The sequence below is a fragment of the Cryptomeria japonica genome, chromosome 10 (assembly GCF_030272615.1).
Source record: "Cryptomeria japonica chromosome 10, Sugi_1.0, whole genome shotgun sequence".
Lineage (NCBI taxonomy): Eukaryota > Viridiplantae > Streptophyta > Pinopsida > Cupressales > Cupressaceae > Cryptomeria > Cryptomeria japonica.
In genome coordinates, this window is record NC_081414.1 from 365,466,739 (window position 1) to 365,494,110 (window position 27,372).

At 36.0% G+C, this 27,372-nt stretch overlaps 1 protein-coding gene across 1 annotated transcript in view; it reads left to right on the forward strand.

The window, feature by feature from the left end:
• The window catches only part of LOC131079975 (flowering locus K homology domain), a 200,076-nt gene that overhangs the window by 85,146 nt on the left and 87,558 nt on the right, over positions 1–27,372 (forward strand). The window contains exons 3-6 of the mRNA XM_058018026.2: positions 1,700–1,955; positions 19,187–19,335; positions 19,486–19,761; positions 19,900–20,094. Coding sequence (XP_057874009.2) covers positions 1,700–1,955; positions 19,187–19,335; positions 19,486–19,761; positions 19,900–20,094 — 876 coding nt within the window. The remainder of the gene's footprint in view (positions 1–1,699; positions 1,956–19,186; positions 19,336–19,485; positions 19,762–19,899; positions 20,095–27,372) is intronic.

Consider the following 27,372-nt stretch of genomic DNA (forward strand, 5'->3'; position numbering starts at 1 on the left):
TGATGGCTTGCAAAGATTGTGGTTATGTGTACAATGATGTATTGAATGGCTGATGACCTGTAGAAGTTTGTTGAACAGGGATTGGGCAACTTAATTGCATGATTGGTTTTGGTTGCACGGTGCATCAACAAAGCCCCAAGGTTAAGTGTTTTTGATAAAGTTGGCATGGCACATTAATTTAGCTGCAAGGAGTACAGTAAATATAAAATATTTGTTTTTGTAGTTTAATGTGATATCAACAAATCACTTTATAAAGATTGGGGTCATTCATACCTCCTCCCCTAAGGATAAATATAAGACAATGTGACACAATTATAAGTAAATTCTCAAAGATGTAATAATTATTTTATACAGTTTTCATCTTTATGTTCATTTAATATACACAAATGTCAAAGTGACGGGAATAAAAAATTTAAATATTCTTATTAACTAAATATGTGTTGTTATCATTATTATGTGGCTATCCTATATACACACTGGTGGACAAAATCTTTTTAATGTGGAAGTTAGTTTTATTCATTGAATTTTGTAACAAGAGGTTGGGATTGAGCATACTGCACCTTTTTACCGATCATAATTGTTATGGCTTCAAAATGATTTAAATAGAGATTTTATTAATGTCTAGAAGGAAAAAAACATGTATTAGTGTAAAAGATCTGCGTCATGTACAAGTGGATGCTTGACAATTGTATACCAATGCATCAAGAGATTTGTCCACATTATCAATATTATATTTTCTTTTCTTTGTTTTCGTTGCTTAACACAAACTATCAAGAGATTTGTCTACATTATCAATATTATATTTTCTTTTCTTTATTTTCGTTGCTTAACACAAACTATCTTCCAGGTGTGTTTAATAAATACCTTTCAAATTAGAGCAAGAATGCCTTTATTGTAAACGCCAATAACTTTCTATTCCAATGTGTAGGAACCAAAATAAACAAGCAAAGAAATAGCTCATTCCAGGCTTGTTTGACAGAATCAAAGGAAATTGGGAATCATATTCCAAACAAAATTGAAGTTGTTATAAAACATTCCTGCAATTGACTATAAACAAATATGTAATACAAACATATGTCAAATGGCATAGAGGATATTATATACATTTGGAAGCTGTAATTCAAAATTGTCAATAAACAAGCATCTACTGACATCTGTTTCTTATCATTATTAATATTATCTGCAAAATAAAAGTGAAGCTACAAAAATAGTATTCTATACACAAAAAATATGAAAATCTAATGCACCATATTTTGAATCTTATTTTATATACTAATAATGGTAAATTAAAATAATGTTTCTTCTATGCACAAATTAAATTGTACCCCCTAGTATATTAGCTTATATATAGTTTTTTATCGGTGTAACCATTGCACCTCCTCCCAGTGCAAGTGCTAGTTACAATGGCTGAAAGGATGAGATTTTTTTTTTTTGTTAACTTTTCAATTAGGTATATTTGTGTCTTCAAACAATTGTCACATAGTTCTAATTCCATGCATTATTAGCATGATCTCTTATACTTTACTGTTATATATATTGTCTTTTCTTGTCTTTGTCAAGTGAAAGGAATCTTTACAACATCACGTGATTTTTTTTCTTCAATATTTTGTATGTTAATTGATTTTTGACCAAGTTTAAGATTGAAGATATCCTTTGCTTTGTTGGTTTTTGGTAATGTTACATCTATTTGCTGTCATAGGTTATGGTTTCCGCAAAAGAAGAACCTGAAGCAGCGATTTCTCCAGCCATGGATGGGATACTCAAGGTTCACCAGCGAATTATTGAAGGAGATGCCATGGGTGAATTTAGTCGAGGTCAACAGGCTATCAATGGGATGATCTCAACTCGATTGCTTGTAGCTGCAACACAGGCTGGTAGTTTAATTGGAAGGCAGGGGGCAACAATAAAAGCAATTCAAGAAAGTTCTGGGGCCATTGTTCGTGTTTTAACACCAGGTACAGTTCAAAATCCAATATATCATTGCATTAGGCATGAAGACTGCATTACATCATACAATGCAAATTGAATGTTTTCTGTTTTGGACTTCTGCAATATACAAAAAAAATTAAACACATTTTCAAGATTGTCAGTAACATGGCCACTGACAAATTTATGTGAGTAATATGGCTGTCTCAGATCAGTTCTGTTGTTACAGAAAGGAACAAAAGGGTTTGAAAAATGGGATTATGTTTTTGATGCTTACTCTTATCAAAACTTCAAGAAATTAAGAAGGTGGATATATCTAAGCATCTCTGGATACAGATATGCCTATATTATTATACACAAATGCCTATGTCTGTGTTCCTATCTATCATTTGAATATAGCAGTGCGAGGGAGGTATCTTATTCCAGTATCAAAGAACTGACTTCATACACTCTACATCATTCAATGTGATAAAAATTCTAAGATTCCAAGAAATTTATCATCTTAAGGCTTTTAATTTGTAACGTTAAAAGCTTTGTGATGTTCCCATATTGTCAAATAATAGTAATCTATATTTGAATATGATTATGCATCAATTATTAAATTATGAATTTATTGTTCATTTGAATTAAATATTATTATATTTGAATGCACCTCTTAATAATAAACAGATTATTATATTATATATTTCATTAAATAACACCTTTAAAAATTCTTATTAATATTTCAAGATCATTAATTGACAAATCCCAAAAAAGAAATGATTATCATAGAAACCATAAATAAATATTAAGGAAACAAATGAATAATCATTCAGCATATTCAAATAATGGCAGACCAGATCTGACATATCTGACACATGTCAGATCTGTCTACCCTTTGCATCAATTAAATCATTAAAAGGCAATGATCGTATTAACATTTGTTAAATTATATTCTAAGTCATACGTTTACATGCTGCAATTTGATTAAGGGAATATAATAGTTTGTTGAGCGCAACAAATAACTAATAGAGATTAGTAAACAGACACGTCTTTTTCCAATGGGTATAACCATCGATTAGAGACACGATTTTTCAGCGATTAGGGAGGGTATAAGAGACTCATTGCCATGCATCTAAGGAGGCATCGAATGGGGAAGGAGAAAGGCAGTTTGGTCAATTAACATTAGAACAGCAGTCACCAATCTTTATTGATAAGAAAGATTCATGATTTAATATTGATTGAACATCATTGATCAGATCAAACCAGAACTGTTATTAAGTTACAGGCAGTAACATCCTTATTCCTGGTGGAAATGCATGGGGGTGTGCTTAATATGTATGCTTAATATATGCAGCCTGATAATATTCTTATTCAGAATTTAATAGTAATATTAATATAGGCTGCAATAGGTATGACAGTCATTCATATTACATAAAAGATTCATATAGTACAAAATAAGGATAATAGAGTTATATATGATAATGATGTTAGCAAGATTTATAATAGTTTGATATATATATATATATATACTTAAAATAATATTTATAAGATTATATGTATATATATATATATTATCATGGATATAATGAATTAGTTACTTGATTATATTTCCTTAGATTATTTATATATGTGCTTATGTCTTATCTCGTAATCAATCAAAGGAATGAATGGAGGAAGTACGTTAGGGAATTGCAGTTTACTGGTTCTCCCAAGCTAGGTAGGCCACCCCAAGGGATGGAATTGTCATAGTGAGACGTTCCTGCCTCTTGTGGGCCAAGAGGTGAGTTGTCATAGTAGGACGCTGCGCACTCTTGGGCTTAGTTGGGTTGAGCAGTTTACAGGCGCCCTCACAAGGCTTTCCTACCAAACTAAACTATGATTGAGTATGGGTAGAAAGACATGTTTATCATTCTATGTAATATATTTGCTACTAATCCATGTATTTATTTGTCTAATCCTAAATTTATTGAACGACGAGATGAAGTCACTCTCATAATTTGAAAAAAAAGATAAACTATATTGTGGAATTACTAATTTAGTGCAAAATTCAGGTAATCTCAAGTTGGGGACATTACAAGCTTAAAGGTGAGAGGAATTCTATATGACTTTAATTACTAAACTCATACGTTGATCTACAGAAATCTAGTTACTGCTTCATTGCATTAATTCAGATGTTTTGTTTCAATTTTCATGCATATAGCTCATATTCCTGTTTAGATTGAATTATTTCAGCCACCTTTTCTTATTCAATTTAATATTTTCTTCTCAATTCACTTGTATTTCTTTTCACGACCATTGCCAAATTCTGTTGCTAGCTAGTGACGGCAATTGAAGATTGTCAACCTCTGAAATTTGATTTGAACAAAACTCTAAAGCCTAAGATAAAATGTGGCTGAAAATTGCATTATGCATAATAAGCCAGTAGACATCAATACCAGGTGTACCATATCATGAGCTGTCTCTTGCTTCAATCCAGTGAAAGGATTAACATCATGAATAACATTCTTAGTTCTGGACTTCATTGTAGGTTTAAATTTTCCGAGACACTTACCTGTTCTTCCTTTGAGATGAATGTTTTTACTAGTTTTATTATCATTTTTGATGAGTGTAATTTCTTCCTCTTTAAGCTATTCCAGTTGATGACCAATTGGAAGATTCCATTATTGTACTCTTATAATCTAGATACTTTTGTGTAATATTGAGGTTATCTTTGATTGCTATTCATATTGTAAAATACGTAACTCAAACAAGTGATTCTAGATATGCATGGTATCTTGTATTATTTGTTTTCAATGTTATACTGCTGAGCTAGATGGGTAGTGTTTCTATGGTAGTTATGCAAGTTGTTTCCTTTATATTTGCTTTTATGAATATTCAATATATAGGACTGTCACAGTGGGGCATTAAATCTAATTACAATCAGCAGGTGGACATGTGAAGCATGGACAGTTTGTTCTGTTTTGGGGCTTCAAGATTGCTTACAATTCTTCAGCATGCTCAGTGTGAGTTTTTGTATCTTCAATCACAGATTCTGTGAATCACACTTCTTTTGATCATAATGATTGATCAGTGTTCTAAACATTGCCTTTTTTGACTCGTTTGAACAAGAAAATTGACAATATTGTATGCCAAAAGACTGTTTGCCTGAACCAACTTATCCCATTCCTTGCTTTCTCGCTGTAGCTTTTTAATCCACTTTTTCTTATTTGTTCCCTGTTCAACTGTATAAATTTAGAATTTAGAATATTGTTTTCTTATTTTTTATCAGTCCAACAAAGCATAAAGACATGCCTGGTTGCTTAGTTCTCTGCTGATCAATAATCTCAGAACACCTAGATTAGTAATAGTAGGATTGATCAATAGGTTAAAAATTTACATCCTAGTTCTGATTTGTATAGTTAATCACTGATATGATCTAGAATACCATTTTTGTTTTCTTCCATTCTAAAAGGTCATCTTTGATGAGGTGCAAGCCTCTGTTGATTAATTGTTACATGATTGGGATCTAGGGCAATACTAGTTCTTGTGGAGATGACATCATAGCAGGTAATTAATATGAAGTCCAGAGGGACGTTAAAACAAATCTAGTGAAAGAGCATATGCAATATAAGAGAGTAGATGATAACTCCAAATGGTTACTTTCACAGTGCGCTCATGTATACAGCCTCATCTAGAGTAGGGCAAGTCGTTTTCTGTTGAGTCGATTTGATTGAAAATCCAAGTATCTGAACACACCAGTTGACTTCAACTCTTCAACCTTACCAAACTTACTGAAGTTATGCATGATATGTGTTGTTTGGTTCATGATTCCAAACACACATTACTATAACATTCTTTAACATCTTTTATTAATATCTATTTGAATGGGAGAAGAAACAAGTACATTGAAAGTATGATCCACTTGACTCATCAAGGATACAATACAATAAGATACATGACATATCACCATGAAAAAGGATGGAGGAGCGATAATGGTTCATGCCAGCTTCTCATAATTAAACCATAACCAATATGAAAGTGTCACGTCTCTTTGGCTGATGTAGTATTCTGAAATTCAGCAAAAACATAATGCCGGAAATGCATGCTTGAACCACCTGAAGGAAATATGTTTAGAAATCTTTATTCTCCACTATATAAGAAATGAGTACATAAAATCAATGCTTCAAATATCCATAAAATCTTTACACTTCACTAAATATGAAATGAGCACATGAAAGCAATGCATTTTACAAAGTGGAGCAGTCATAATATTTGAACAAGCTGAGAAATTTGTCCTTGAAGTAAAGGAACTTTACTAACTGAATCGTCTTGATTATCAATGGCCACTGCATCATTTGGAAAGGGATCATCTGCTTAAAAAAAAAGAAACTGCAATGTTCATGCTAAAAATTACGAATTATGTTTATCTCTGACAATATCTACATGCATCTGTTGATGAACATGTTCCTGCAGAGAGATTGGTGTTCTCTCAAGGAGAGCTAAATTTGTACCAACAATCATTTGAAGGATGGTTTCTTTTAGTGCAATAGCATGAGTGTCTAAATGATCTGGTTGTGATTGTTTCTCCTAGAATGTATACAAGCATTGGGAAGTGGAACACTTGAGCTCTTGGAAGATCATTTTTGCATGGTATCCATTTCTTCTCTTAGATACATTGGTTAATTGCATCTATTAGTAAGAATCAAATATCATTGTTGAAATTATAATAGGTGTGAACATGAGAATAAGGACTACCATTATCACAATCACCCAACAGTAGTGTACAACAAGCCTGTGAACTCTGCTTGCAAGTACTAAGAGATTGAAGAGTCGGGTTAAAGTTAGCTTCCTCAAGAATTTTCCTTGCTTGTAATGTCATTCTACTTGGTTTAGTTATTGCTCTAGCAGGTTGAACATCTATGGTAGTTTCCAGGACATTTCAATGGGAGTCTTTTGAGAAGTTGCATCTGCAAATGTAATCTGTTGATTTAAATGATAAAAATTTGGAACACCCATGTCACAGTTAGTTTTAACTGAAAAAGTAGGAAGGGAAGAAGAGTAGGAAGATTGTCTGTTGAACAGACTTGAGCCTTTACGAAATCTGATATTTCTGGCAGCATTTAAATTTTCTTCTTTAGATTATAGAGTATGCAGGATTTGGACTGTCCAGTGTACCCAACAAGCAAGCACATCACACTTTCTCTTTCAGTAAGTGTGTTGGGACTCATTAAATTTGAGTCAAGTTTTGAGCCCCATTTCGAAATTTTGATATTGCATTTTCAGAAAGGCACCTAATCTCATTCAGGTGGCCTAGTTAGAGAGAGGGTAAAATGGAGCCAGTTGATTTTCAAGGGGTAAGGCTTGGGAAGCGTGTCTTACACCTTTCATTTAGCTAATGAAGTGTGTTGCAACTTTCAGTTTTCAGTTTGGATCAGTTTATCAAGTACCCATTTCAAGGGGTGAGCTGAAAGTGCATTTTAGGTGCAAATGCAAATTTTACCAAGTAGCCTACTTTGAGTGTTTATACCTTTTGCCTGTTGATCGCCATGGTAAAATTCAAAATGGATTCAATTCTATGCATAAATGTGAGTGAGCATGCAAATTTTCAAGTCTTTATGAATCCATTTGCTCAGTTTTCAAAGCTCAATCTGTTTGCAATTTGTATGGTTTGACAAGTCCCTGTTTCAGCTGCTAGTCGGAGCCCTGTTTTGCATAAGTGTAAAAGTTGCCTCGGTGAATGTCATGTCGGAATGTTTATTCTGGGCTATTGTTGATACAGATGACAAGTTATGTTTCCAGTTTCAAGCTCCTGCCAATCCGTTTAATCGGTTTTCAAAAGGGTTTCTTGAGCCATCTGTTTCAGTGTTCCGTACTTTCATTGCTATATCAGTTAAAGTTGCTATTTTCATGAGCGCACCATTCACACCCAGTTAGTTTCCCGGTCAAACTGAGTATTCTAAGATTTGATATTTACTTCAAGGTACCTATGCCTCAGATTTGAGGGTCTACGGAGGTCGTTTGATATTTTTAAGAAAGGCATCATGAGTTGCCTACGCATTGACTTCATCAGGGCCACAGTGTCGACAAAGCCAGTTGGTCATTTCTGACCATTAATATCTCTTCACTCGGGATTCGTCTTGAGAAACCGCTTGGTAGATTTCATGTTTGTATATCAGAATACACGCCTGTCAGATGGCGAGGTCCAGAAAGGTGTTTTGACCGGTTTGAAAATTACGTTTTCGCGATTAAATGCGAAAATGTGCCGCAAGTGTCTGAAAGTTGCAAAACTCAGTTTAATGATCCGAAAATGGTGCCGATCATTTCCAGAGGCATGTTCAAGGTTCTTGAAGTGTTTTCAAAGGTCAGTTGAATAAAAACGAATTTTTTTTAGTCAGACCCACTTTGGGGCCCGACCTGGCTCATGCCCGTGCATTAATTTTATGGTAAAATGGTTTTAAATTCATGGCAATGTATATCAATGTCAGCTCGAGTTCGATTGGCAACTTGGTTTGAGTGAAGATTTAAATTTCTTGATGCGTGTCATCAAGTGCGAAAATGAAAGAGCATAGAAACTCCCTTCAGCAAATGCAAAGTAGAAGGTGTAAGCAAATTCCACAACTTTTACCAGTATCTCCCTGTTGTGTTTGGCAATTCTAAAAATCTTCAAACAAATGCGGGCATTGCCAATCTCCTCCTTGCTGTAGTTTTTAGAAGGGCATAATTAAGCTTTCAAACAAAATGAAATGCCCAGAATATGGCGTTTGGGGAGTAAAGTTTTAAATTTTTAAAACAAAATGCAATGTACAGGTGTATTGCCAGTAGTATCCTTCCTGCCAATTGATGGCTGGAAATGATTTAAAAACTTCAAAATGCTATTGGTAGGTTTGAATGCCAAACGTCCTCCCCTGTGTGCTAGGTAAAAGATGGAGAGCAGTTGAATGAAAACTTCAGCAAATACAATTACGAGATGTAATGCCAATAATCTTCTTTGAGCCAAATAAACTTTCAGCAAATGAAGAAATAATTAGCAGTAAAATGCAATTGGCAGCCATAATGCCAATTGATCCTTGCCAAATCCTCAAGCCAGTATTCACGTAACTGTTGAAAAGGGGTGTAAAATTTTAAACTCCAAAAACTTTTCCATTGGCAGGTGTAAAGTTTATTTAATTTTTCAAAAACTTTCAAGCACCAGGCAACGTGGTGTTAGCAGCAGGCATTCAAAAACTTTCAATCAAAGGCAATTGGCAAGCATCAAGCCAAAATGTTCTCCTTGCTGTTCGTGGTGGTTGAAAAGATTTAAAAAATCTTCAAACAAATGCATGTGGCATGTGAAAATGCCAAAGTTCTCTGTTGTGGCTGGAAAGGGGCAACATTAAAAACTTAAAACAAATGCTAGAATCTCCAGCAAATCCCATTTGGTGTGACGAATGAGAAGGGAATTAAAATCTTTTAAAGCAAAGGTAAATGGCAGGTGCACAATCCCAATCTCCTCCCACGCAGCAAGCAGAAACGCATTCAAAACTTTCAATCAAATTAAAAGGCAGCCATTAAAAGTCTCAGAAAAAGCTTCAAAATGCACAGTCCCAGGAAAATGTATTTATCCCACATTCGTTGGGCAAAGGAATATTATGGTGTTTAAATGAAAGGCTTCACCCATTCATAGTGTCAAAGCTTTGGGCTTTTGACACAAGGTGCTGGTTGGGCGCCCAAGCGGACCCCATGCGCGCGGGCGCGCTTCTCGAGGCAACCAAGGAGGCCGAGTGACAACCAGGTGGACCCCACACAAGCACAGATCCCAAGGCGAGTTTTGCAGAGAAAGGGCGACTTAAATGGTGAGCAAGTTGCAGGAGATCCGACGACACGCATTGTTTCGCGGGGTAAAGATGTGCAAGAGTTAAGCATCGCGAAGCAGCGAAAAGACTAAAGATCGAGCATGTTCCATGAAGATTGACGGTGCGCGCAATTTCGCGAAGCGGAGATGCTCGCCGGTTAAGCTTCGCGAAATGGCGAAGAGTTAAAGAGCATGTAGATTCAAGGAGATCCAACGGTGCGCGTGATTTCGTGAGCCGAAGATGCACGTCCATTAGCCATCGCGAAATGGCAAAAGCTGACATGGCGTGCAGGTCCCGTCCAATGGCGTTGAGGTGGCAATGACGTGGCGACAAGCAGGCGGTCCAGTGGCAGTGACGAGACGTCCAAGTGGCGAAAGGTAAGGTGTCATCCCATGTGGCGCCCAGTGGACCCCGTCATCGAATCGCAGGATGACACATGGCAGGGCGTTAGGCCAAAAATCAGGGAAAAATCAAAATTAAATATATATTGCAGACTATGTAAAAAATTGAAAAAATTTAAATGATGTGCACATATTGAGAATTTAATTCGCTTAGAGGCTCATTTTTGCCCGAAATATCAAGTATTATATATCACCGGAAAGCTCTCGAGATAAGGAATCGAATCATGCAGTTAATTTTAAATTTGGGATATTTTGAGAGCAGTTTCCACGGGAAGGAGAAAGAAAATGAAATTCAGTTCGGAAAAGGGACACTTGGCAATTTTGGTTGCAGAGCTAATCTTTTCCCTCTTCTTCTTAGTCTCTTTCTTCTCATTTTGAAGTGATCACAAGAATTTTTGTAAAGAAACTCTGCAGAAATATATTTGGGTTTTTCTAGCTATCACAAAGAATACTTTGAGTCATGTAGGATTATTTTTCAAAATGAATATAAAGATACAGATCAACACTTTTCAGGCCTAAATCTGTGGTGTCTTCTGGTGTGCACTCATTAATTTGCTGGTTTCATTTGAATAGTCTAGGGTTATTTGATTGAACATGGATTGTAAGGCAGTCATATGGATATGTTTCTAGCTTTTCTCTTCAAGGGAGAGGAATCAAATATACATGAAATATCTCTATCAGTAAATCAATTGTTTGCTCATCTTGAATTTGATGAACGGTTTTAGTTTTAAGAGGATAAAACTCATGTATATGTTAGGCATGTATGGGGTTAACTAAGGCCGAGGTGGTGAAATGTTTGACATTATTCAGTTTTGGAATTCTAATTTGATTTGGGTGACTCTGTAGCCCGAATAAGGCACTGGTATCCAATTGCGGGATTCTTTCTATCTTTCTTGAAGATCAATACTGAAAATGAACACAAGTTTTTCTTTTAATGTTTTCAGTTTCATTGGGGTGATGAAATCCATGGGTTTTTAGCACTGGTTTACTGTGGATCTCAATCTTAAAGTGTGAAAATGTTCACAGGAGGTATACCCACCCGAACTTTGGATAAGTTCAAAGTGTAGAAGGTTTTGAAACCTTGTTATATGTTATTCTTGAGTTCTATATCCCTGATCTCTTCATATGCAAACAGAGTTACTTAATTTCTTACAGGAAGGATAGAAGGGAAATCAAAATTTGAGACCAACAAAGCGTATCCAGTGTTAGCCAATATTCTTAAAGGCTTTACTGTGGGTTCTCTGCTACTCAATGCTTTTTATGGTGTCGCATTCTTAATTACCTTGGTAGGAATCCAAAGGATATGTAGAACAATCAATAGCTTTAATCCAAGTGCTAAACTTTTGTCATGAATCATGCACCTAACCATTTCCATCAATGATCATTTATTACATTCTGGCAATGGTATTATGTTGAAACTTAAGTATGAGGGATGAAAATTGAAAAGTGAAAACTAACCTATGCATGCCATTCTGTTTAAAAAACATATTGAGGCTTCTACAAACATGTTTACTTATGTTATCTGTTCTAATTTTTTAATTGCACAATAACTTTTGGCATCTCAATAGATGCCTTCAACTCAATGAAAAGAGGAGCTTGTCTTTGCTCCTGAAAAAAGAAACCTACAATTTTCTATTCAAACTGTCAAAAGTAGTGTAGCTTCTGAAACAGAAGGTATCTAAAAGGAGCTATGAAATCACTCTAAAATAACTGAGTAGATGATGAGATCTCCAAGCTCTACATGAATCAAGGTTATCTTTATGATGTTTTCGATAGACAGAACTTTCACAAACATCTTCAACAGCCACAATAGATGACAAGTCTGACTAAGTCGTTGCTAGCATTTTGGAACTTAAGTGTCCAAGCTGCTCATGCCATATTATGCTTTTTGTGCAGTAAGTGTATAGTGGATGGACCATAGCAATGGAATTATACAATCCTCTAGAACAAAATCTGATGTCAATAATCTAATAATTGTTTTATTCCCTAATAGTGCATTTATCAGAAAAGAACCAAACCTTATTTTTATGCTTACTGATTTGGGAAACTGAAGGCACATTAGTTTACAAATTGGGAAGATAATGTCTTAGAAAACTCCATTTTGAACACACAGCACCAATTCAGAACCAATAAAGCATCATTAATGCCATTAAAACATCATGATCACAAGAATGCATATTGAGAAAAGTGCAAGCACTATGGGACATTGATAAGCTGCACCTGACTCTACCAAGCAATCATTCTTAAATGGGATAGTCAATGCTACTGAAAACAACATTTACCCATTGATTTGTACCTTGTAGTTTATGATTTGTTTTGCTTTTTTGTGTGTCATAAATTTCATATGTCAGTCTCTTTGGTGACATTTCCTGTTTTGATGTCTTTTGCTACATTACCAACATTTCCCTCTATGCTGATGCTATTAATTTGGCCTTGAACCGTCTTGAGTCTTGGCCTCTTCATTTTGAAAACTTATTTTTACAAATATGCTTGCTTGCTTGTACTGCTATGCATGGCAACAGGAACATGATTGTTGTATGTTTTGATTTTGGCATTTTTTCAAGCTTCAACATCTTCTTGGATTAATAACGTTGGTATCTCCTCAAAAAAACTAGAGGAAAATTTATCTTTGGTATGGCAGGCCATAACATTTCAGTATGTGCCATGCAAACAACAGGGATTTGCATGTCATAATTTTTTCTAATGAATCTGCTTCTGCATGCTCCAATAGATGAAATAATCTGGAGCTTTTCCTTTTGCCAACATGCAACACATTTCTAAATAATGACAAGAGCAAAATATGGAACCCTCAAATATCAAACACAAAATAGTGTACTTCAAAAGAACATCATAATTAACACTAATTGAATAGCCTATGTTGCATGTGGATGTGTCTCTGGTTCTCAAGCTGGCATTCTCGTCCCCAATGATGTTTCTGAGATTGTGGGATGGCAGGGGACATCCCCTAGCCATCCCCAAATTTTTCTTAAACCCCAGAATGTCCCTGGGGTGGCCTATACTTCTGTGGAATGTTTGGCCTTCCCAGGACAGCGAGGGATGCTTGAGATGTCCCTTAACCATCTTAGGGATGTTGAGGCATCCCTGATGAAAAAAAAGCATTTTTCCTTCTTTAAAAAACGAAAAACTTGCCAATTTCTTGTGGGGCTGAAATTATAAGAAAGCACTGCCATTTCTCTGTTCGTCAGGGAACTATGGTGTGGTCATTAATATTTGCACTGCCGTTTACGTAAGCCCACTCATCATTTTATTGCAGTGCAGACCCCATCATTCACCCACTCATTTGTTCTTTGATTAATTGTTTAATTTTGTTTACTCTTTTAACACATATTTAGTTCACTGAGACCACATCTTTCTTTTCCTGCATTCATATCATATTTATAAATTAAAAAACTCTATATTTACAATAGGTTAAAGTGTTGAGAGAAACATATTTTTAAAATTTTATAACATTACAGTTTATTTAATCTTTATGAAATTGATGTATATTATATTAATATATTACTAAATTAATTAATCTATTTAATTTATTAATTTATAATCTTCAGTGTATTTATAAATTTTAGTTAATATATATAAATAACTACATTACCTGGGGATGCATCCCTGGGCTAAAATCCCCCGTCCCCATACCAGGGACGTTTTGGGGACTCGGGGACGGCTAGGGGACGTCTCCCTGCCATGACCAACATTGCAAAATCTGTGGGAAACGTCCCAGAAACTTGGGGACAACAGTGATTTTCAAAGGGGACGTCCCCCCGTCGCCAATATGGTTGGGGATTTCTGTGATGCCCCCTAACTGTCCCGGGGATGGTCAGCTGTCCCCCTTTTCCCAGCACATTTAAAAAAATAAAAAAGACTCAAATACTCAAAAAAAACATTTTTTAATTTTATTATAGGTCTGTAAAACTGGATTTTCACTAATATGATGGGTAAACGTGTCTGAATCGCTTCCAAAAGCACTTAGAAACAATGAGCAGCAGTCTGGTAATAAATTTCACAAACATTTAGAACTTGGTAGTGCATAAAAAAATGGTTGCAGGTCTGCAATATAGGACTTTTCATTGATATGAAAGGTAAACAGGTCTGAATCATAGCCAAAAGCACTCAGAAATATAAACAATAGCTTGGTAATGAATTTCACAAACACCCAAAACTTTGTAGTGCATAAAGAAGCAGTTCTAGTTCATAATAGTAATGGAAGACTATCAAAATATCCTCTAACCAGAAAGAAACAATGAACTACATGCAAACAAGTGCTGGCATATTGACAATGAATTTTCAATTATGAATGCATATTGAGTATTGACAATGAATTCTAAATTCTGAATGCATATTGAGTATTGACAATGAATTCTGAACACAAATGTGGTATGTTAAGGTTCTATAATGTACATATACCTACTTTATCCATGTTTTCATATGAATATAATGTATATACATGCTTTATCTATTTTTCATACAAACATTTAAAATTTTCTCTATATTTTATATAGTCATCCCCTTTGCCGTCCCAGAAACTCGGGGCAACATAGATAAATAATAATATTTTCAATTGAGAAACATTCTATATAAATCCTGTAAATGAACCTGCCCACTAAATCAGCTATTGGGTCTTTAATAAACTTAAAATTTGATGTCATGTATAGTTGAACTTGTAGAAATGTAGAAATTTAAGTATACATTTTTTTAAAATACTTCGCTCTCTATCCCCAAAAAATGGCCCCAAAATAGGCATCCCCAAAACACATCCCCTGTCAACCTGCCATTCCCTTCCCAAAACGTTGTGGAACATAGCAAATAGCAACAATTAAGTACTCTAGAAATTTCAAGATAATCCATGTGCTGATGAAATAGCTCTGATTTCAGGCAGACAACTGAGGGGGGAGGGGTGGGGGTGAATTGGTTGTCTCAAAAACTTACACAAATTAAACTTAATCTCAGATCTGATAATTAACCATGAAAGCATGGAATCAACAACACAACATGAACACACTCAACACCAAGATTTTAATCACATGCTACAATATCACATGCGGTGGACCAAGCAATGTCGGCCAAGACATAGCACGGACCCATATCACACGCCTTGAACACGAAACACCTCCAAGAATCATGCATCGAACATTCGCAACACACTACAAGCATCTGGTCGGCCAAAACATGAAGAACACTAACACACCGGAGAAAATCATCAATCAAGTGCACAACAATCAATGCGGAGCACCAACACAAAAGGCACACGATCCAGAAACATCCACAAGCCTCATGAATTACCACTGCAACATCCGCATCAACTCAAATTACAAGAATCACATCATCATCATACCGAACTTCAAAAACACTAACTGCAATGACTGTCAACCTGGAAAAATAACTTGCGGAGCTCCAAACCACGAACCACTTGAATTGAAGATACACACTAACGTCCCAAACATTCCTCCAAATCCACAGATCAAGATATTACAATGTGGAGTAATGCAGATCAAAATACTGACACTCTATCACCATTGAACAACTGAAAAACCAACCACAACACAGATATCCATAACTCACTCAAATCTTCATGCGGATCTCTGAAATGGCACTGAATCATCTACAAACCCTTTAATCCGCAAACTCTAATGATTAAAATGCTGACTACGCTGATCAAACTAACTCACTGAACTAATTGCATCACTATCACAGGCAGAGAAATATGTTGACATCAATGACAACACATCTCTCAGATATCTCTAAAGCACATATTTGCAGCATACTTCCGACAATCTCCAACATGTGCATCCAAGCGATCTTCTACAAGAAGATTGGTCTTGCAAGCATTGAGGCAGCAGCCCCAATGGCCTCTTCATGGGAAGCCAATCTTTGCAGCATGATTAGGTACGCAGGATCTAAGAGAGCAGATAAACTCAGTAACACAAAAATTTCTACATTCATTGCCCCCAAATTTATAACCTTGACTGTGGCAGGGAAAAATCTTTCTCTCGTTTTTGGATTGTCCCAAAACCTAATTGAACAAATGTTTTGGCTTCAACAGACCGACTAAATCAGGTAGTGTGTGTCATATTTCAGTCCTTCCATACTTGTCCAATAAACAATAACTCCAGCATACCGTTTAATCATCTCTATAATGTAGTATCTTGAGAAATAGAACACATGGAATTTCTTTAGTTTTGTAGAAGTTTTTAGATCTAGATGTTTTTGTAAATTATAGTGTAGAGTTCTTCCACGTTGCCTCTGAAAATTCTTTTAGTGAGCTAATATATATTGCATTTGACTTGAGTAATGCTGAATGAGTAAAACTGGCAAAAGCACCTTCTTGACTATCTCATCATCTTTATCTTCTTTCCGCTTATGAAATCTACACTAAAAGTTTAAAACGCTACAGGCTGTTTGCAAAAATTTACTACACAACCAAACTACTAGTTGTTGTATGAAATTATAATTGAATTTGTAGACTATGGAATGATGAACAGCATACAGAGAATATTAAGAACAATTGTTTTATTGCATAGGTATTTGTTCATTACAATGCTTGCATAGCACAAGGAAAAGTTGTCACAATGCCCTTATCTCAACATGGGATATGCTATTTGTAGGACAAATGGTTGCCGGCTAAGAGTAAGACACAATGGTTGGTTGGACTCTTCATAACTAATATTTTTAAGTACACTACCTAGCCAAAGAAAACAAACCAAGTCAATGACAATTTTGAATAAGAATGTAATATGATACTGGTCTATATTTATTTCCCTCAAAGTATAAGTTGGAGTCTCATTTGACACAACTCATTTACAAATTTGAAGAAAAATGAGAAATGAAAATCAATTTCAGAAAAGAAGACATCCTTGTAGGTTCTTGGCAAGCAAATTTTTTGACTCAGAATGAGTTTATTATTACACAAATTCATGAAACATTGAAATAAATTTAAATAACATGCAAATTAGTGTTAAAACTTAAAATGTGTAAAAAATGAATTTACTTTTTGCATAGCTAGAAAAATTGTTGAAAAATCATTCAAATCCACAACAATGGAAAAATAATTGGATTTAAAAAAAAAATGTTTTACTGCAAGTTGGAGAGTTTCGGATGGTACTTGGCTAAATACACAGCAACAAGGAATACTTGCCAATAATTGGGTGGCAAGTAACTTGTCCACTGGTTTTGACCTGCTACTCAGAGTTACTTGTAGGGTTTTAAAACTATAGTTCTCCCTTAATGCAGTCTCACTTTTACTCAGTTCTTTCAATCTTAACCTTCTAAACCTTCAAGTAAGTCAATTCCTGAAGGTAATTTGTAGTCTTCTTCGCTTGGGTGTAAGTGAGCTGATTCTTCTGAGAAAGTTGCTCTTGGAAGGACAGCCAGGTGTTATCTATTATTGATAGCAAAAGTAATGCTCGTTAGAATTGATAGCCTCAAATATATTAGGTAACAAAGCAGGAATAGCAGGACTAAACTTGGTTGGTATCTACTTTCAAATATGTCAAGAATGCGAGTTTCTGGATCCTGCCTGTGAAGGCATTGTAGAAGAGTTAAATTCTACTTCCACCTGAGTGTTGTGTTCGTGCAGTGGCTTGTGTTATCTTATACTCTGCCTGCTGCTCCTGGAAAAAATAGCATGACAGTTCACTGTTGGAGGGGCAGCCAATTATTGGAGAGGCCCAATTGGAGGAATTTCCAAGGATGTGTTGATTGGTTTGCCCAGTTGATCTAAATAATCCTCTAGGTGGCATGCATCATTACCAGGGATGATCACCATTGTTTTTGTAGGAGGAACATCAATAACTGTACTTGGCTGCTGAAGAGTTTACAAGGGAATAATATGGTTCTGAAAGGCAAGAGTACACCGCTATCCTTCATCTCATCCTAGTCTTCGTTCGTGTCACTTGACACTTCTTTGAGGGGCTTGCATACAGAGGGTTCCCACTGGTTCTTGAAATCTAGGGTAAGTTCGTCTTCCTGTTGTTAGTCTCAACTGTCTCTTGTATTGGTTGACCCATTAATTCTATGCTTGTATCTTGTGTTGTTATCAATGGTTATTGTTGATGGACTTCCACTCTACCTCAAACTAACCTGATTTTTTCAATTGGAAAAAATGTTTGTTGTAAATTACCGCACCAACCAACTACTCATTGTTTACTGAGTTTTAGTTGAAATTATAGATCATGAGACAACAAATAACATATAAAAAATATAAGGAACAATTGTTTAATTGCATATGTAATGTTCAATAGACTGCTTACCTAGTTTGGGGAGGACCTGTCACAACAATGTTCTTACCCTGACATTCGATATGCTTTTGTAGGACTGACAGTTGTTGGTAAGACAATCCATTGTCCAGTTGTTCATTATTACCATTTTAAGGACAAGAATGACAGCTAATTGATGACAAATCAAGTCACTAACAATTTTATTAACACAAACATATTATGATAATGGTCTACGTAGCCCTCCTTTATTGAGTAATAGTCATAACTGAGCAGAAGGCTGTGGGATTGTAAATTTGTTTGTAGTGTACTTTCTAGCATGGTTGTGATGCTCACTAGAATGGGATAAAATTTCAGTTTACAAAGCATCACTTATTTGGATCTATCCTCTAGATAGTAACTCTGTCATAATTATTATTTTATGTAGCTGTTTGCCTTACTCTCAACCCACTTATAGCCGTTTCTTCTATTGTTATCCACTTATCAAACCATTCTTATTTACTGTAGCTTCTCCTTAGTCACTTTAGCTGTATTGCTGCTTGGTCTGTTTGGTCCAACATATTGAGCTGATTCTTTAATCAATATCAATTTATAGGTTTCTTGTTAGTGGCTCTAGCTGAATGTTTTTTCAGGCATTTGATCTACCCTTACAACTATTTGACAGTTTTAATCAAATGATTTCAGTTTCCTCTTAATTATTTGGTTGCTGTTGGATACATTAACTACTACACTTCCTGTTTTAAAGAATGAAGTGTAAAATAAAATGTATCAATTCAATAATCAACGAGATAGATTAATCATTGAATAATCAATATGATTCTTCTTGTTGATGTGCGCACAGATGATCTACCATTATGTTCATTAACAGACGACAGATTAGTCGAAGTACAAGGGGAAGCTGGGAATGTCCACAAGGCACTTGAGTCAATTGTGTCTCATCTTAGAAGGTTTTTAGTTGATCGCAGTGTTCTTCCTCTCTTTGAGTTGAATGTAATTTTCTGAACCTGAACTATCTTTTCTTTGCATTTTAGTCAACTTGTTTTTTCATTACAGTGAAGTTATGGAAGGCTGTTTAAATTCGTCTAGCTCAGTATTCACTGAGTTTTGATGATTTTAGTTGTATATGTTGCTTTTTATCAGAGGACAATGGCAAATCAGCCTCAGATTGAAGATAACGTACCACATCATTCATGGGGACTTGGTCAGAGCAGCTCCTTGTCCAGTAGTGGTGGCAGTGGACTGGGAAATGCTTATCAATATTTGCCTTCTTCTCTCCATCATGAAAGTTATTATCCTTCCTCTGATCTTCCTCCTCTGGATTCTCAGTCTCATCATGGATTATCTGTGTATGGTAGAGATCCATCCCTTGGGGGAAGTGTTGTTGGAAACCCACCACCAGCAGCTGTTATTACACAGGTGGGTGTGTTTGTAGAACAGTTTTAATTTACTGCAGTATTTTATCAGGACAGTTACAACTACTTTTTCTTTAGTCAGGTAAAACTATATGGAAAGTTAAGTGTATAACTATTGGAAGTTTGTGGGATTGTTTTGCAGGTCACTCAGCACATGCAAATTCCACTTTCATATGCAGATGCAATCATTGGCACAGCTGGTTCCAATATTAGCTACATGCGCAGGACCAGTGGAGCAACAATAGCTATCCAAGAAAGTAAGGGAGTTCCTGGTGAAATGGCAGTTGAAATACATGGAACTGCTACACAAGTCCAAACTGCCCAACAATTGATACAGGTTTGAAATATTTCACTATAATTTTTTGAAATTGCTTATGATTTTGAAGAAGAGAGTGGGAGAAAATGAATAGGAATGATGTTTTTGTTGTAATTCCTAGTTTTATTTTGCTGACTAGGCTATCCAGGATTATGAATGTAAGTTAACTAAGGCAGCTAGTAGTATTTGTAGTTGTCATCATGAAGTCATCCACAAGTCATCTCCAAATGCATTATATTATCAAGGTAAAATTGGGGTGGAGAAGATAATATCACAATAAAGGAATAATGCTTAATGATTGACATAATAGACTCTAACAAAGTAACTGTTGCAAAGAGTCATCTATACATCACATAGAAAATCCTTTGAAAATGTGGCAACCAACTAGAAAACATAAACTTAATGTGATTTCATTACTCTAACATGTGCACAGGAATGTAAAGTAATTTGAAATTCAGCCACAAGTCCAATGCCAAACACCAATAAATTAAAAATCCTCTGCTTATTCGTTTCTGATTTTTCCACAATTAGCATACAAAAGACAAAATCATCCTTCAAAAAGTTCAAACTGGATTTTTACAGCATTAAATATCAAATTGGCTCTTTTGGAACGTGAACACATCACAACATTATTGTCACCAGGACTGATCTAAAAAATTATCTGGTTTTGTATGTCATGGGATGTTTTGAGACAAAGGACACATTCATGTATGCCGGAAAATGTTTAGGGCAGTATGGGACATCCATGCGAGGCTTCAATGTGCATGAAGATCTCCATAATAAAGTATTTTTCCCATTCTGGTGACATTGCTGATTTGTGTAGGTGGCAAATGTGCATTTGCCCCATTGAATTCACCATCCACCACAGTGAAGGCAGGATTTCCACAGAGATTGAGTAATTGCCTTTTTGTTAGAAGTGGTGAATTCATTTGGTTCAGTTGTGCAAGCCAAGTGATGTTCAAGATTTATGATCTTTCACTTTCTCTTCTTCTTTCTTGGTTGTTTTTGCTTCCAAAAGGCTTGCACATCTGTAAATGTTCTGTTTATCATTGCATTATGTATGTATGGAGTAAATTGAGTCTTGTAACTCAAGTCTTGGGAGCTGTAATGGGAGTATAATTCTCAGATTTGTAACTGTTGTGTAGCAGCAGGCAGGGAATTAATTTTGAGAGTTTGTAATCAGTCTTGGAAAGACTGTTTCAGAGAAAAGTTTGAAAATTCAAACTTGCCGTGAACTCGGCAGCCCAAAATAGGCCTCGAACTCGGGACTCAGCAAAAAACTCAGCTAGGACTCGACAAAAAAGGAAACCATAGTTTTACAAAAAAACAAAAAGAAATGAATGCATTTAGAGAACATAAGAGCCATAATTCAAACATTACATGTGTCATATGATCTTCAAACACCCAAAATTTGAAATTTCATCATTCATGAATCATAGTCAATGATCATACTCATAGTTTCAAGTTTCAAGTTTCAAACTTTCAAATGTATAACATTATAACAACATCATAACTATAAGCTTATAAATGTTTACATATAAGTCAATGTCAAAATAAATGATTACATCCTCCTCTTTCTTCTCCTAATGTAACTTCACAATTCAGACCTGTTTTGCACACCAAGGAGCAGAAAGAAATGTTAACAATCATTAACTTCATGTTTTTTTATCTTGCTGGGTGTTTTTACTCTGCCACGAGGTTCCTAACTTAGGACTTGCACGAGTCACATAATAAAACTCGGGAGTCTTGGGAGGAGACTCGTTGGGACGCGACTCGCGAGTTCGTGGCAAGTCGACTCGACGTGCCATCAAACTCGTGAGCCCACGACGAGTGGACTCGGCGCAGCATCGAACTCACGAGTCCTGGTGAGTTTTCCATCTATGTTTTTGAGTATTGAGAGCTCTTGAGAGAGTCTAAAGCTTGGAGATCAATTGTAATAACCATTTAAAGCATAGTTCGAAGCTTCGCTAGGTACCTAGGAAAATTTGCCAAACTCGTGAGTCTTCTAACAGGCCGAGATTAGTCGACCAGACTTGCGAGCTGAGTCTCGGCGATTTTGGCCAAGTCTTGAGGAAAAACTTGTTGAGTCCTTAGGCTTGGACTCTTGAGTCTTGAGCTTGGACACTGGATTTGCAAAAAACCACCTAGGCAACTTTTTTTTGCTCTTATCTACCCATCTCGACAAGCTAAACATTGATCTACCAAGGAGACAATTTGAGGAAATTTTTTAGGATCGATTGATCAAATCATCAAAAAAGTAATTATTATTGTTTACGGCTATAATAAATTAAATACAAGAAGTAACAATAAATATGACAATGCATACTAGATATAGGAGTAAAATATATCTTTATTTGCACATGAAATTGTTATAGAGAAAAGACCGGAGATGGTCGGCCAAGGTTTACAGTTGATTCGACTCTATCATACTACCTTTCTTGATGTACACAATATATTTAAAGGCCCTGATGATTGCCAAGAAGAACACAACCATCAACCAACCAATACTTATAACTACCTAAGAGTGACAACAACTTAATTTGGACAATTAATACATTGTCGGATAACCAATATTATCAAACATAACAATAGGCATTGTACACTGACTACATTCCCCCCCCCCAAAGAAAAAGTCATTTTCCAGACAAGTAAACATCAAGGAATATTTAGAAAGACTAATGACAAGAGTGTAGACAATGACTTGTACTAGGCAACCCCTAAAATACCCCCCCCTGAACTATAGTTGTAATTTTGAATTTGGAATATTTTGGATTTGTCTTTCGTTTTTTTTGCTTTTTATTTTTTATTTTTTTGTGTTTTGATGTTTTTTTGAAAATTAACTGTAGAAAAAGAAATGTTTGGGAATTGATAAACTATAAGGAAAGTACAAGTCTAAATAATTGCAAAATTAATAATCTTCTTTAAATCCCAAATCTGAGAGCATTTGATTATTAATTTATTACATACCAAATCAGTTACAGGCTGAACGAAGAGTTCTGGAATTTCTGATTTTTTGTGCACAAACCCCACATTTCACCTTGGCTGGCAATTAGGTTCCAAGTTTCCAACATCCCTCCACAATGATAACGATGTTGTGACAAGTGGTGGCTAGGAGAAGAGAAACTAGTATGGCCTGAAATTGCTTCAATATCTACCCAAAATCCTAGCACAAACTCCCACGCAGGCACCAAGATGAAGTACGACCAGCCTTGGATGGGTATGGCCTGATCCTAGGATGGTGCGGCAATAATATGGCCCCTTCAATTGCTCAAATCTGCAATATGGAACCTCTGAAATCTGCTCTCATAAATAATTGATTGGATCTGCAATTTCACCTTCAAGTCAAAATACTTTCGGCATAATTTCAACCTTTGAATGAAGTCACCTGTAACAATGCCCATGGGTGATCTTTCACACCTGCAAGCATTCAACAACTGTAAAGTACTTTGTCTTCACAATCTGATTGGAAAAACCCTTTCAGCTTCAGCCAACACTCTGTTGGTTGAAAATTTCGTACACCTCAATAGCTGTACAAAGTTGTGGATTTCAGTCACAGCGTGTGAGTAAATACTCTCCTAATTCTAAGAGAAGGCTCCCCCTATATAAACTAATTTAATACAGATGGGACAACAATTTTCCTTCTTCTTTCAAGAAAAACTATATTCTTTCCTCTTCACGGAAAAGAATAGCAATTTAAAGCAAATATCAGTAATAACTTGTACCATAAAATGAAAAAGAGGAAATGAAGTTTCCTGAAAACCCAAAGATTTTTGTCACTTCCTCCGGGATGGGAAAACAATATCAAGCTCAAAGTCTTGAATATCTGCGATCCTATCAACCTTTTGTAGTAATAACTTTTCAGAACCAAATGCAATATACAAGAGCACAAAGTCTGCAAAAATAAAATGCACTTTAAAACTAATCTATATGAGAATCTATCACAAACACAAAGTCTCGAGATACTTCTCAACTCCAATTGTAATTCTTAAACTAATTTCACTCCCAATAGCTGCAACACAAAGTCTGCAATTAGATGAAGTGAAGCTCTCTTTAGCAACCTTCTACAATCTTCAAAGTAAACACAAAGTTATACCCCAAAATGACATAAGAACACAAAGGGATAAAGCAAGACTTCAGCACAAAGTCTGAAATTTCTCACTAAATTTACAACTATACAGCTCAAAGTCTTTATGAGTAGAAAATCATGTTGAGTTTTCTTGCTTTCCAAAAAAGATAAAAAATACAATAGACCCCCTCAAGTATTTATAGGAGAGGAGTCATTTAAAAAGAAGGAAGGATTCCAACTAACTTGGACCTTTTCAACAACTAACTATGACTTATTCGAGATTACAAGTCCTATTCTAAATTGACTTGTAATCAACTTACTTGTAATTACAAAGTGCAAGTGATAAACTTGCAATGACAAAACTGTTTTTACAAGTAAGCTTGTCAAAAAGAAAACTACAATTCCGAAATGTAAACTAAGTGTTGAAAACACTTATCTGGTAGCATGCTTGGCCATGTATCCTTCAAACTTCTGGATAATTCCTTTCAACTCATCAAGATTAGGCTCATGGGTATTCTTAGCAACAATCATTGTTTTGACAATGGTATCACTGCAACTAAGAATCGTAGGATTATGCTTCTCGAGAGTAGCTTGGATTTCCTGCAGAAAGATTTGATACTTCACCAAGGCTTGAATTGATGTTACTGAAAATTGTCCATCCTTCCATTCCTGCTGAACCTTTCTTCTCAAATCTGAGAGAACATCTTCTTTTGGCAACAACTTCCCATTCTGATTTATAATTTTACAAGAAACTTTCTCACAACGAGAAACAATATCTTGCAACACTTCCATGCGCAATCCCAAAGTATCATCAATTTCTTCAATAAGTGAGTTTAGAACAAGGCATTTATTTTCTAGAAGTTCTCCAAACTCTAGATACATGGTTCTAGTAGGAATAATGCCACTTTCTTCTAGAGCACTCAACTTTTCCTGTGGTATTCTGTGCCAAATTCTCAAGTTACTTTCAACCTTCTCCAGATTCTGTTTGAACATTGTAGAAGTCTGGTTCAATTTCTCTTTGATCATTTCCAACTTGACCATTATCTAGAAAACTTCTTCCAAGACCTTAATACATAGATCAAAAATCTGATCTATCCAAGAATCTAGTGCTTGCACTTTCCGAACAACTCTTTCAATTTCACGAACAGATTCTTTGGCATTGAAAGAAATTGAAGGATTGGCCCCTTCTTCAGAAGACTTGGTGATTCTCTGAATGACTGAGATAAGCTGCAAATTTTCTTCTTTTGACTTATCTTTCTTCGTCAGGTGTTCATCATACCGTTGCACCAATGAAGTCACTGAATGTTGAGCATCATGCATGACGATTGCATGTGTTTGTTTATCCAGCTCCACCCTTGTGACTTTGTAGTCACAAGCTTGCATCTCTTCTTGTGGTTTATCTACAATTGGTTCACCAATTTCTGCAATTTTTATCTTGTTGTTGTCAATTGTCACTCTTGAGACTGTCTTAGCTTTTTTAGCAGCCTTGGGTTTAGATTGTTTGAGCTGCTGAAAATCAAAGATATCAGGAGAAATGTCCTGCTTCTTTCTTTTAGGAGTGAAAGAGCTTAGCCATGGAGGTAAAGCCATTGAATTTGCCTCAAAAGCAGCTGGAGGTGGGGAAGAAGCAATCTCTGTTTGAACTATAGTGGTCACCTTGGGAGAAGTTTCTGTTTGAATAGCAACCATGGCTCGTTTAGTCATCGAAGAATGTGATGTCTGCAACATGAATTTGTCAAAACCGAAGGTAGAAGTATCAGTCTCTGATAATGACAACCCAGGAAAGGAGACATGGGTAGGATTATCCCCAAAGATATTCAACAAATCCTCCTGTGTGTGATCAAGAGATGGTTCTGTTGCTGAAATTGGAATGACACCCTGTGCATTCACACTCAATGGAATAGGATCAATGTGGATGGTGGAAAAAGAATCCACATGTGTCAAAAGGAGACATAGGCAAATTCAAAGGATTTGAGGAGGAACTTTATGAGGTGACTCCGAAGTTGTGGACCTAGGAGCATCATCTTCTTGTTGTTCTTCCTCTGGATCTTTAGGATCAATGACGTGAATATGACGCTGTGGTTTCTCTTTCCCTTTCACTGACACTTCTTCGGGAGGAATCATCATTGCTCTGCTGACTCTCAACTTGATCCTTGTAGTAGAAGAGGAAGCACCTTCCTTGTCATCAACTTTAATTTTAGACTTGCATTCGATAGGCCCTATAGAATCATCTTCTTTTCCAATCTTGATTTTGATGAGTCTAACGCCATTGCTTTTGAGCCAAGCATTGGTGTTAGATAAGACAAGCTGAAATCTATCAAGAATGGAAGTGCATTCCTTCTGTGACCATTGAATCGATGGAAGTGGTGCTTCATCGACTCTTTTCTCAACATACTCGGAATCGAGTACATTCCCATCATCAACCATTCCTTCAGGAATGCTTGCCAGGTTCAAATCAACAATCTACTCAAGTGTGAGTCTGCAATAATCCATCCTACGAATCTCCTCTTCTGTGTGAAGAGCAATCTAGATGTCCTCTATGCGGTTCAAATGTATGAAGGATCTTTTAATCCTTTAATCTACCCTTGCTTTGAACCTCTTGAGTTTGATCTCCTGCATTTCAGTCTCCATTGCTCTGGCCTTCGTGGATGTCATGAGAGAATATCGACCAATCTACAATGGGTTATTAGAAGATATCCCCATTCCAGCTTTATGTCGAATTGATTGTTGTGCATGAACTGCCATGAGTTGTCTACCCAATTCCATAAGAATGATTTTGTCGGTTGGATATCTTGGAAGCATGTATGGCTGTACACTGGAGCATCCAACTCTCAAGTAAGTAAATGTTGGGAATTGAAGGAAAAGACGCCCATATTCATTCACTCTTTCCCATGCAGCATCTGATAATCTTCTGTTCTTCAATGTTTTGTCAAATAGACACATGTAGTGGCCATAGAAAGCATCCTGGACTCTCCTGTAATGCAACCTGCAAGGTCTCAAAGGCAGCTGATCATAGTAATCCCACACAGGCACGAACGAGCGATCACCCTTGGTAGAAAGACCAGGGAAGTGTCTGAGTGATGCTGCTATATACACCAAGTATGAATTCATGTAAAAGGTCAAAGTGGTGTGAACTTTGGCAAGCTACTCACACAAAGTGTCGCTAATGATTTCACCCCAAAAGATGTGTTGGGATTGTCTAATGGGTACAATGAATTGGTACATCCATGATT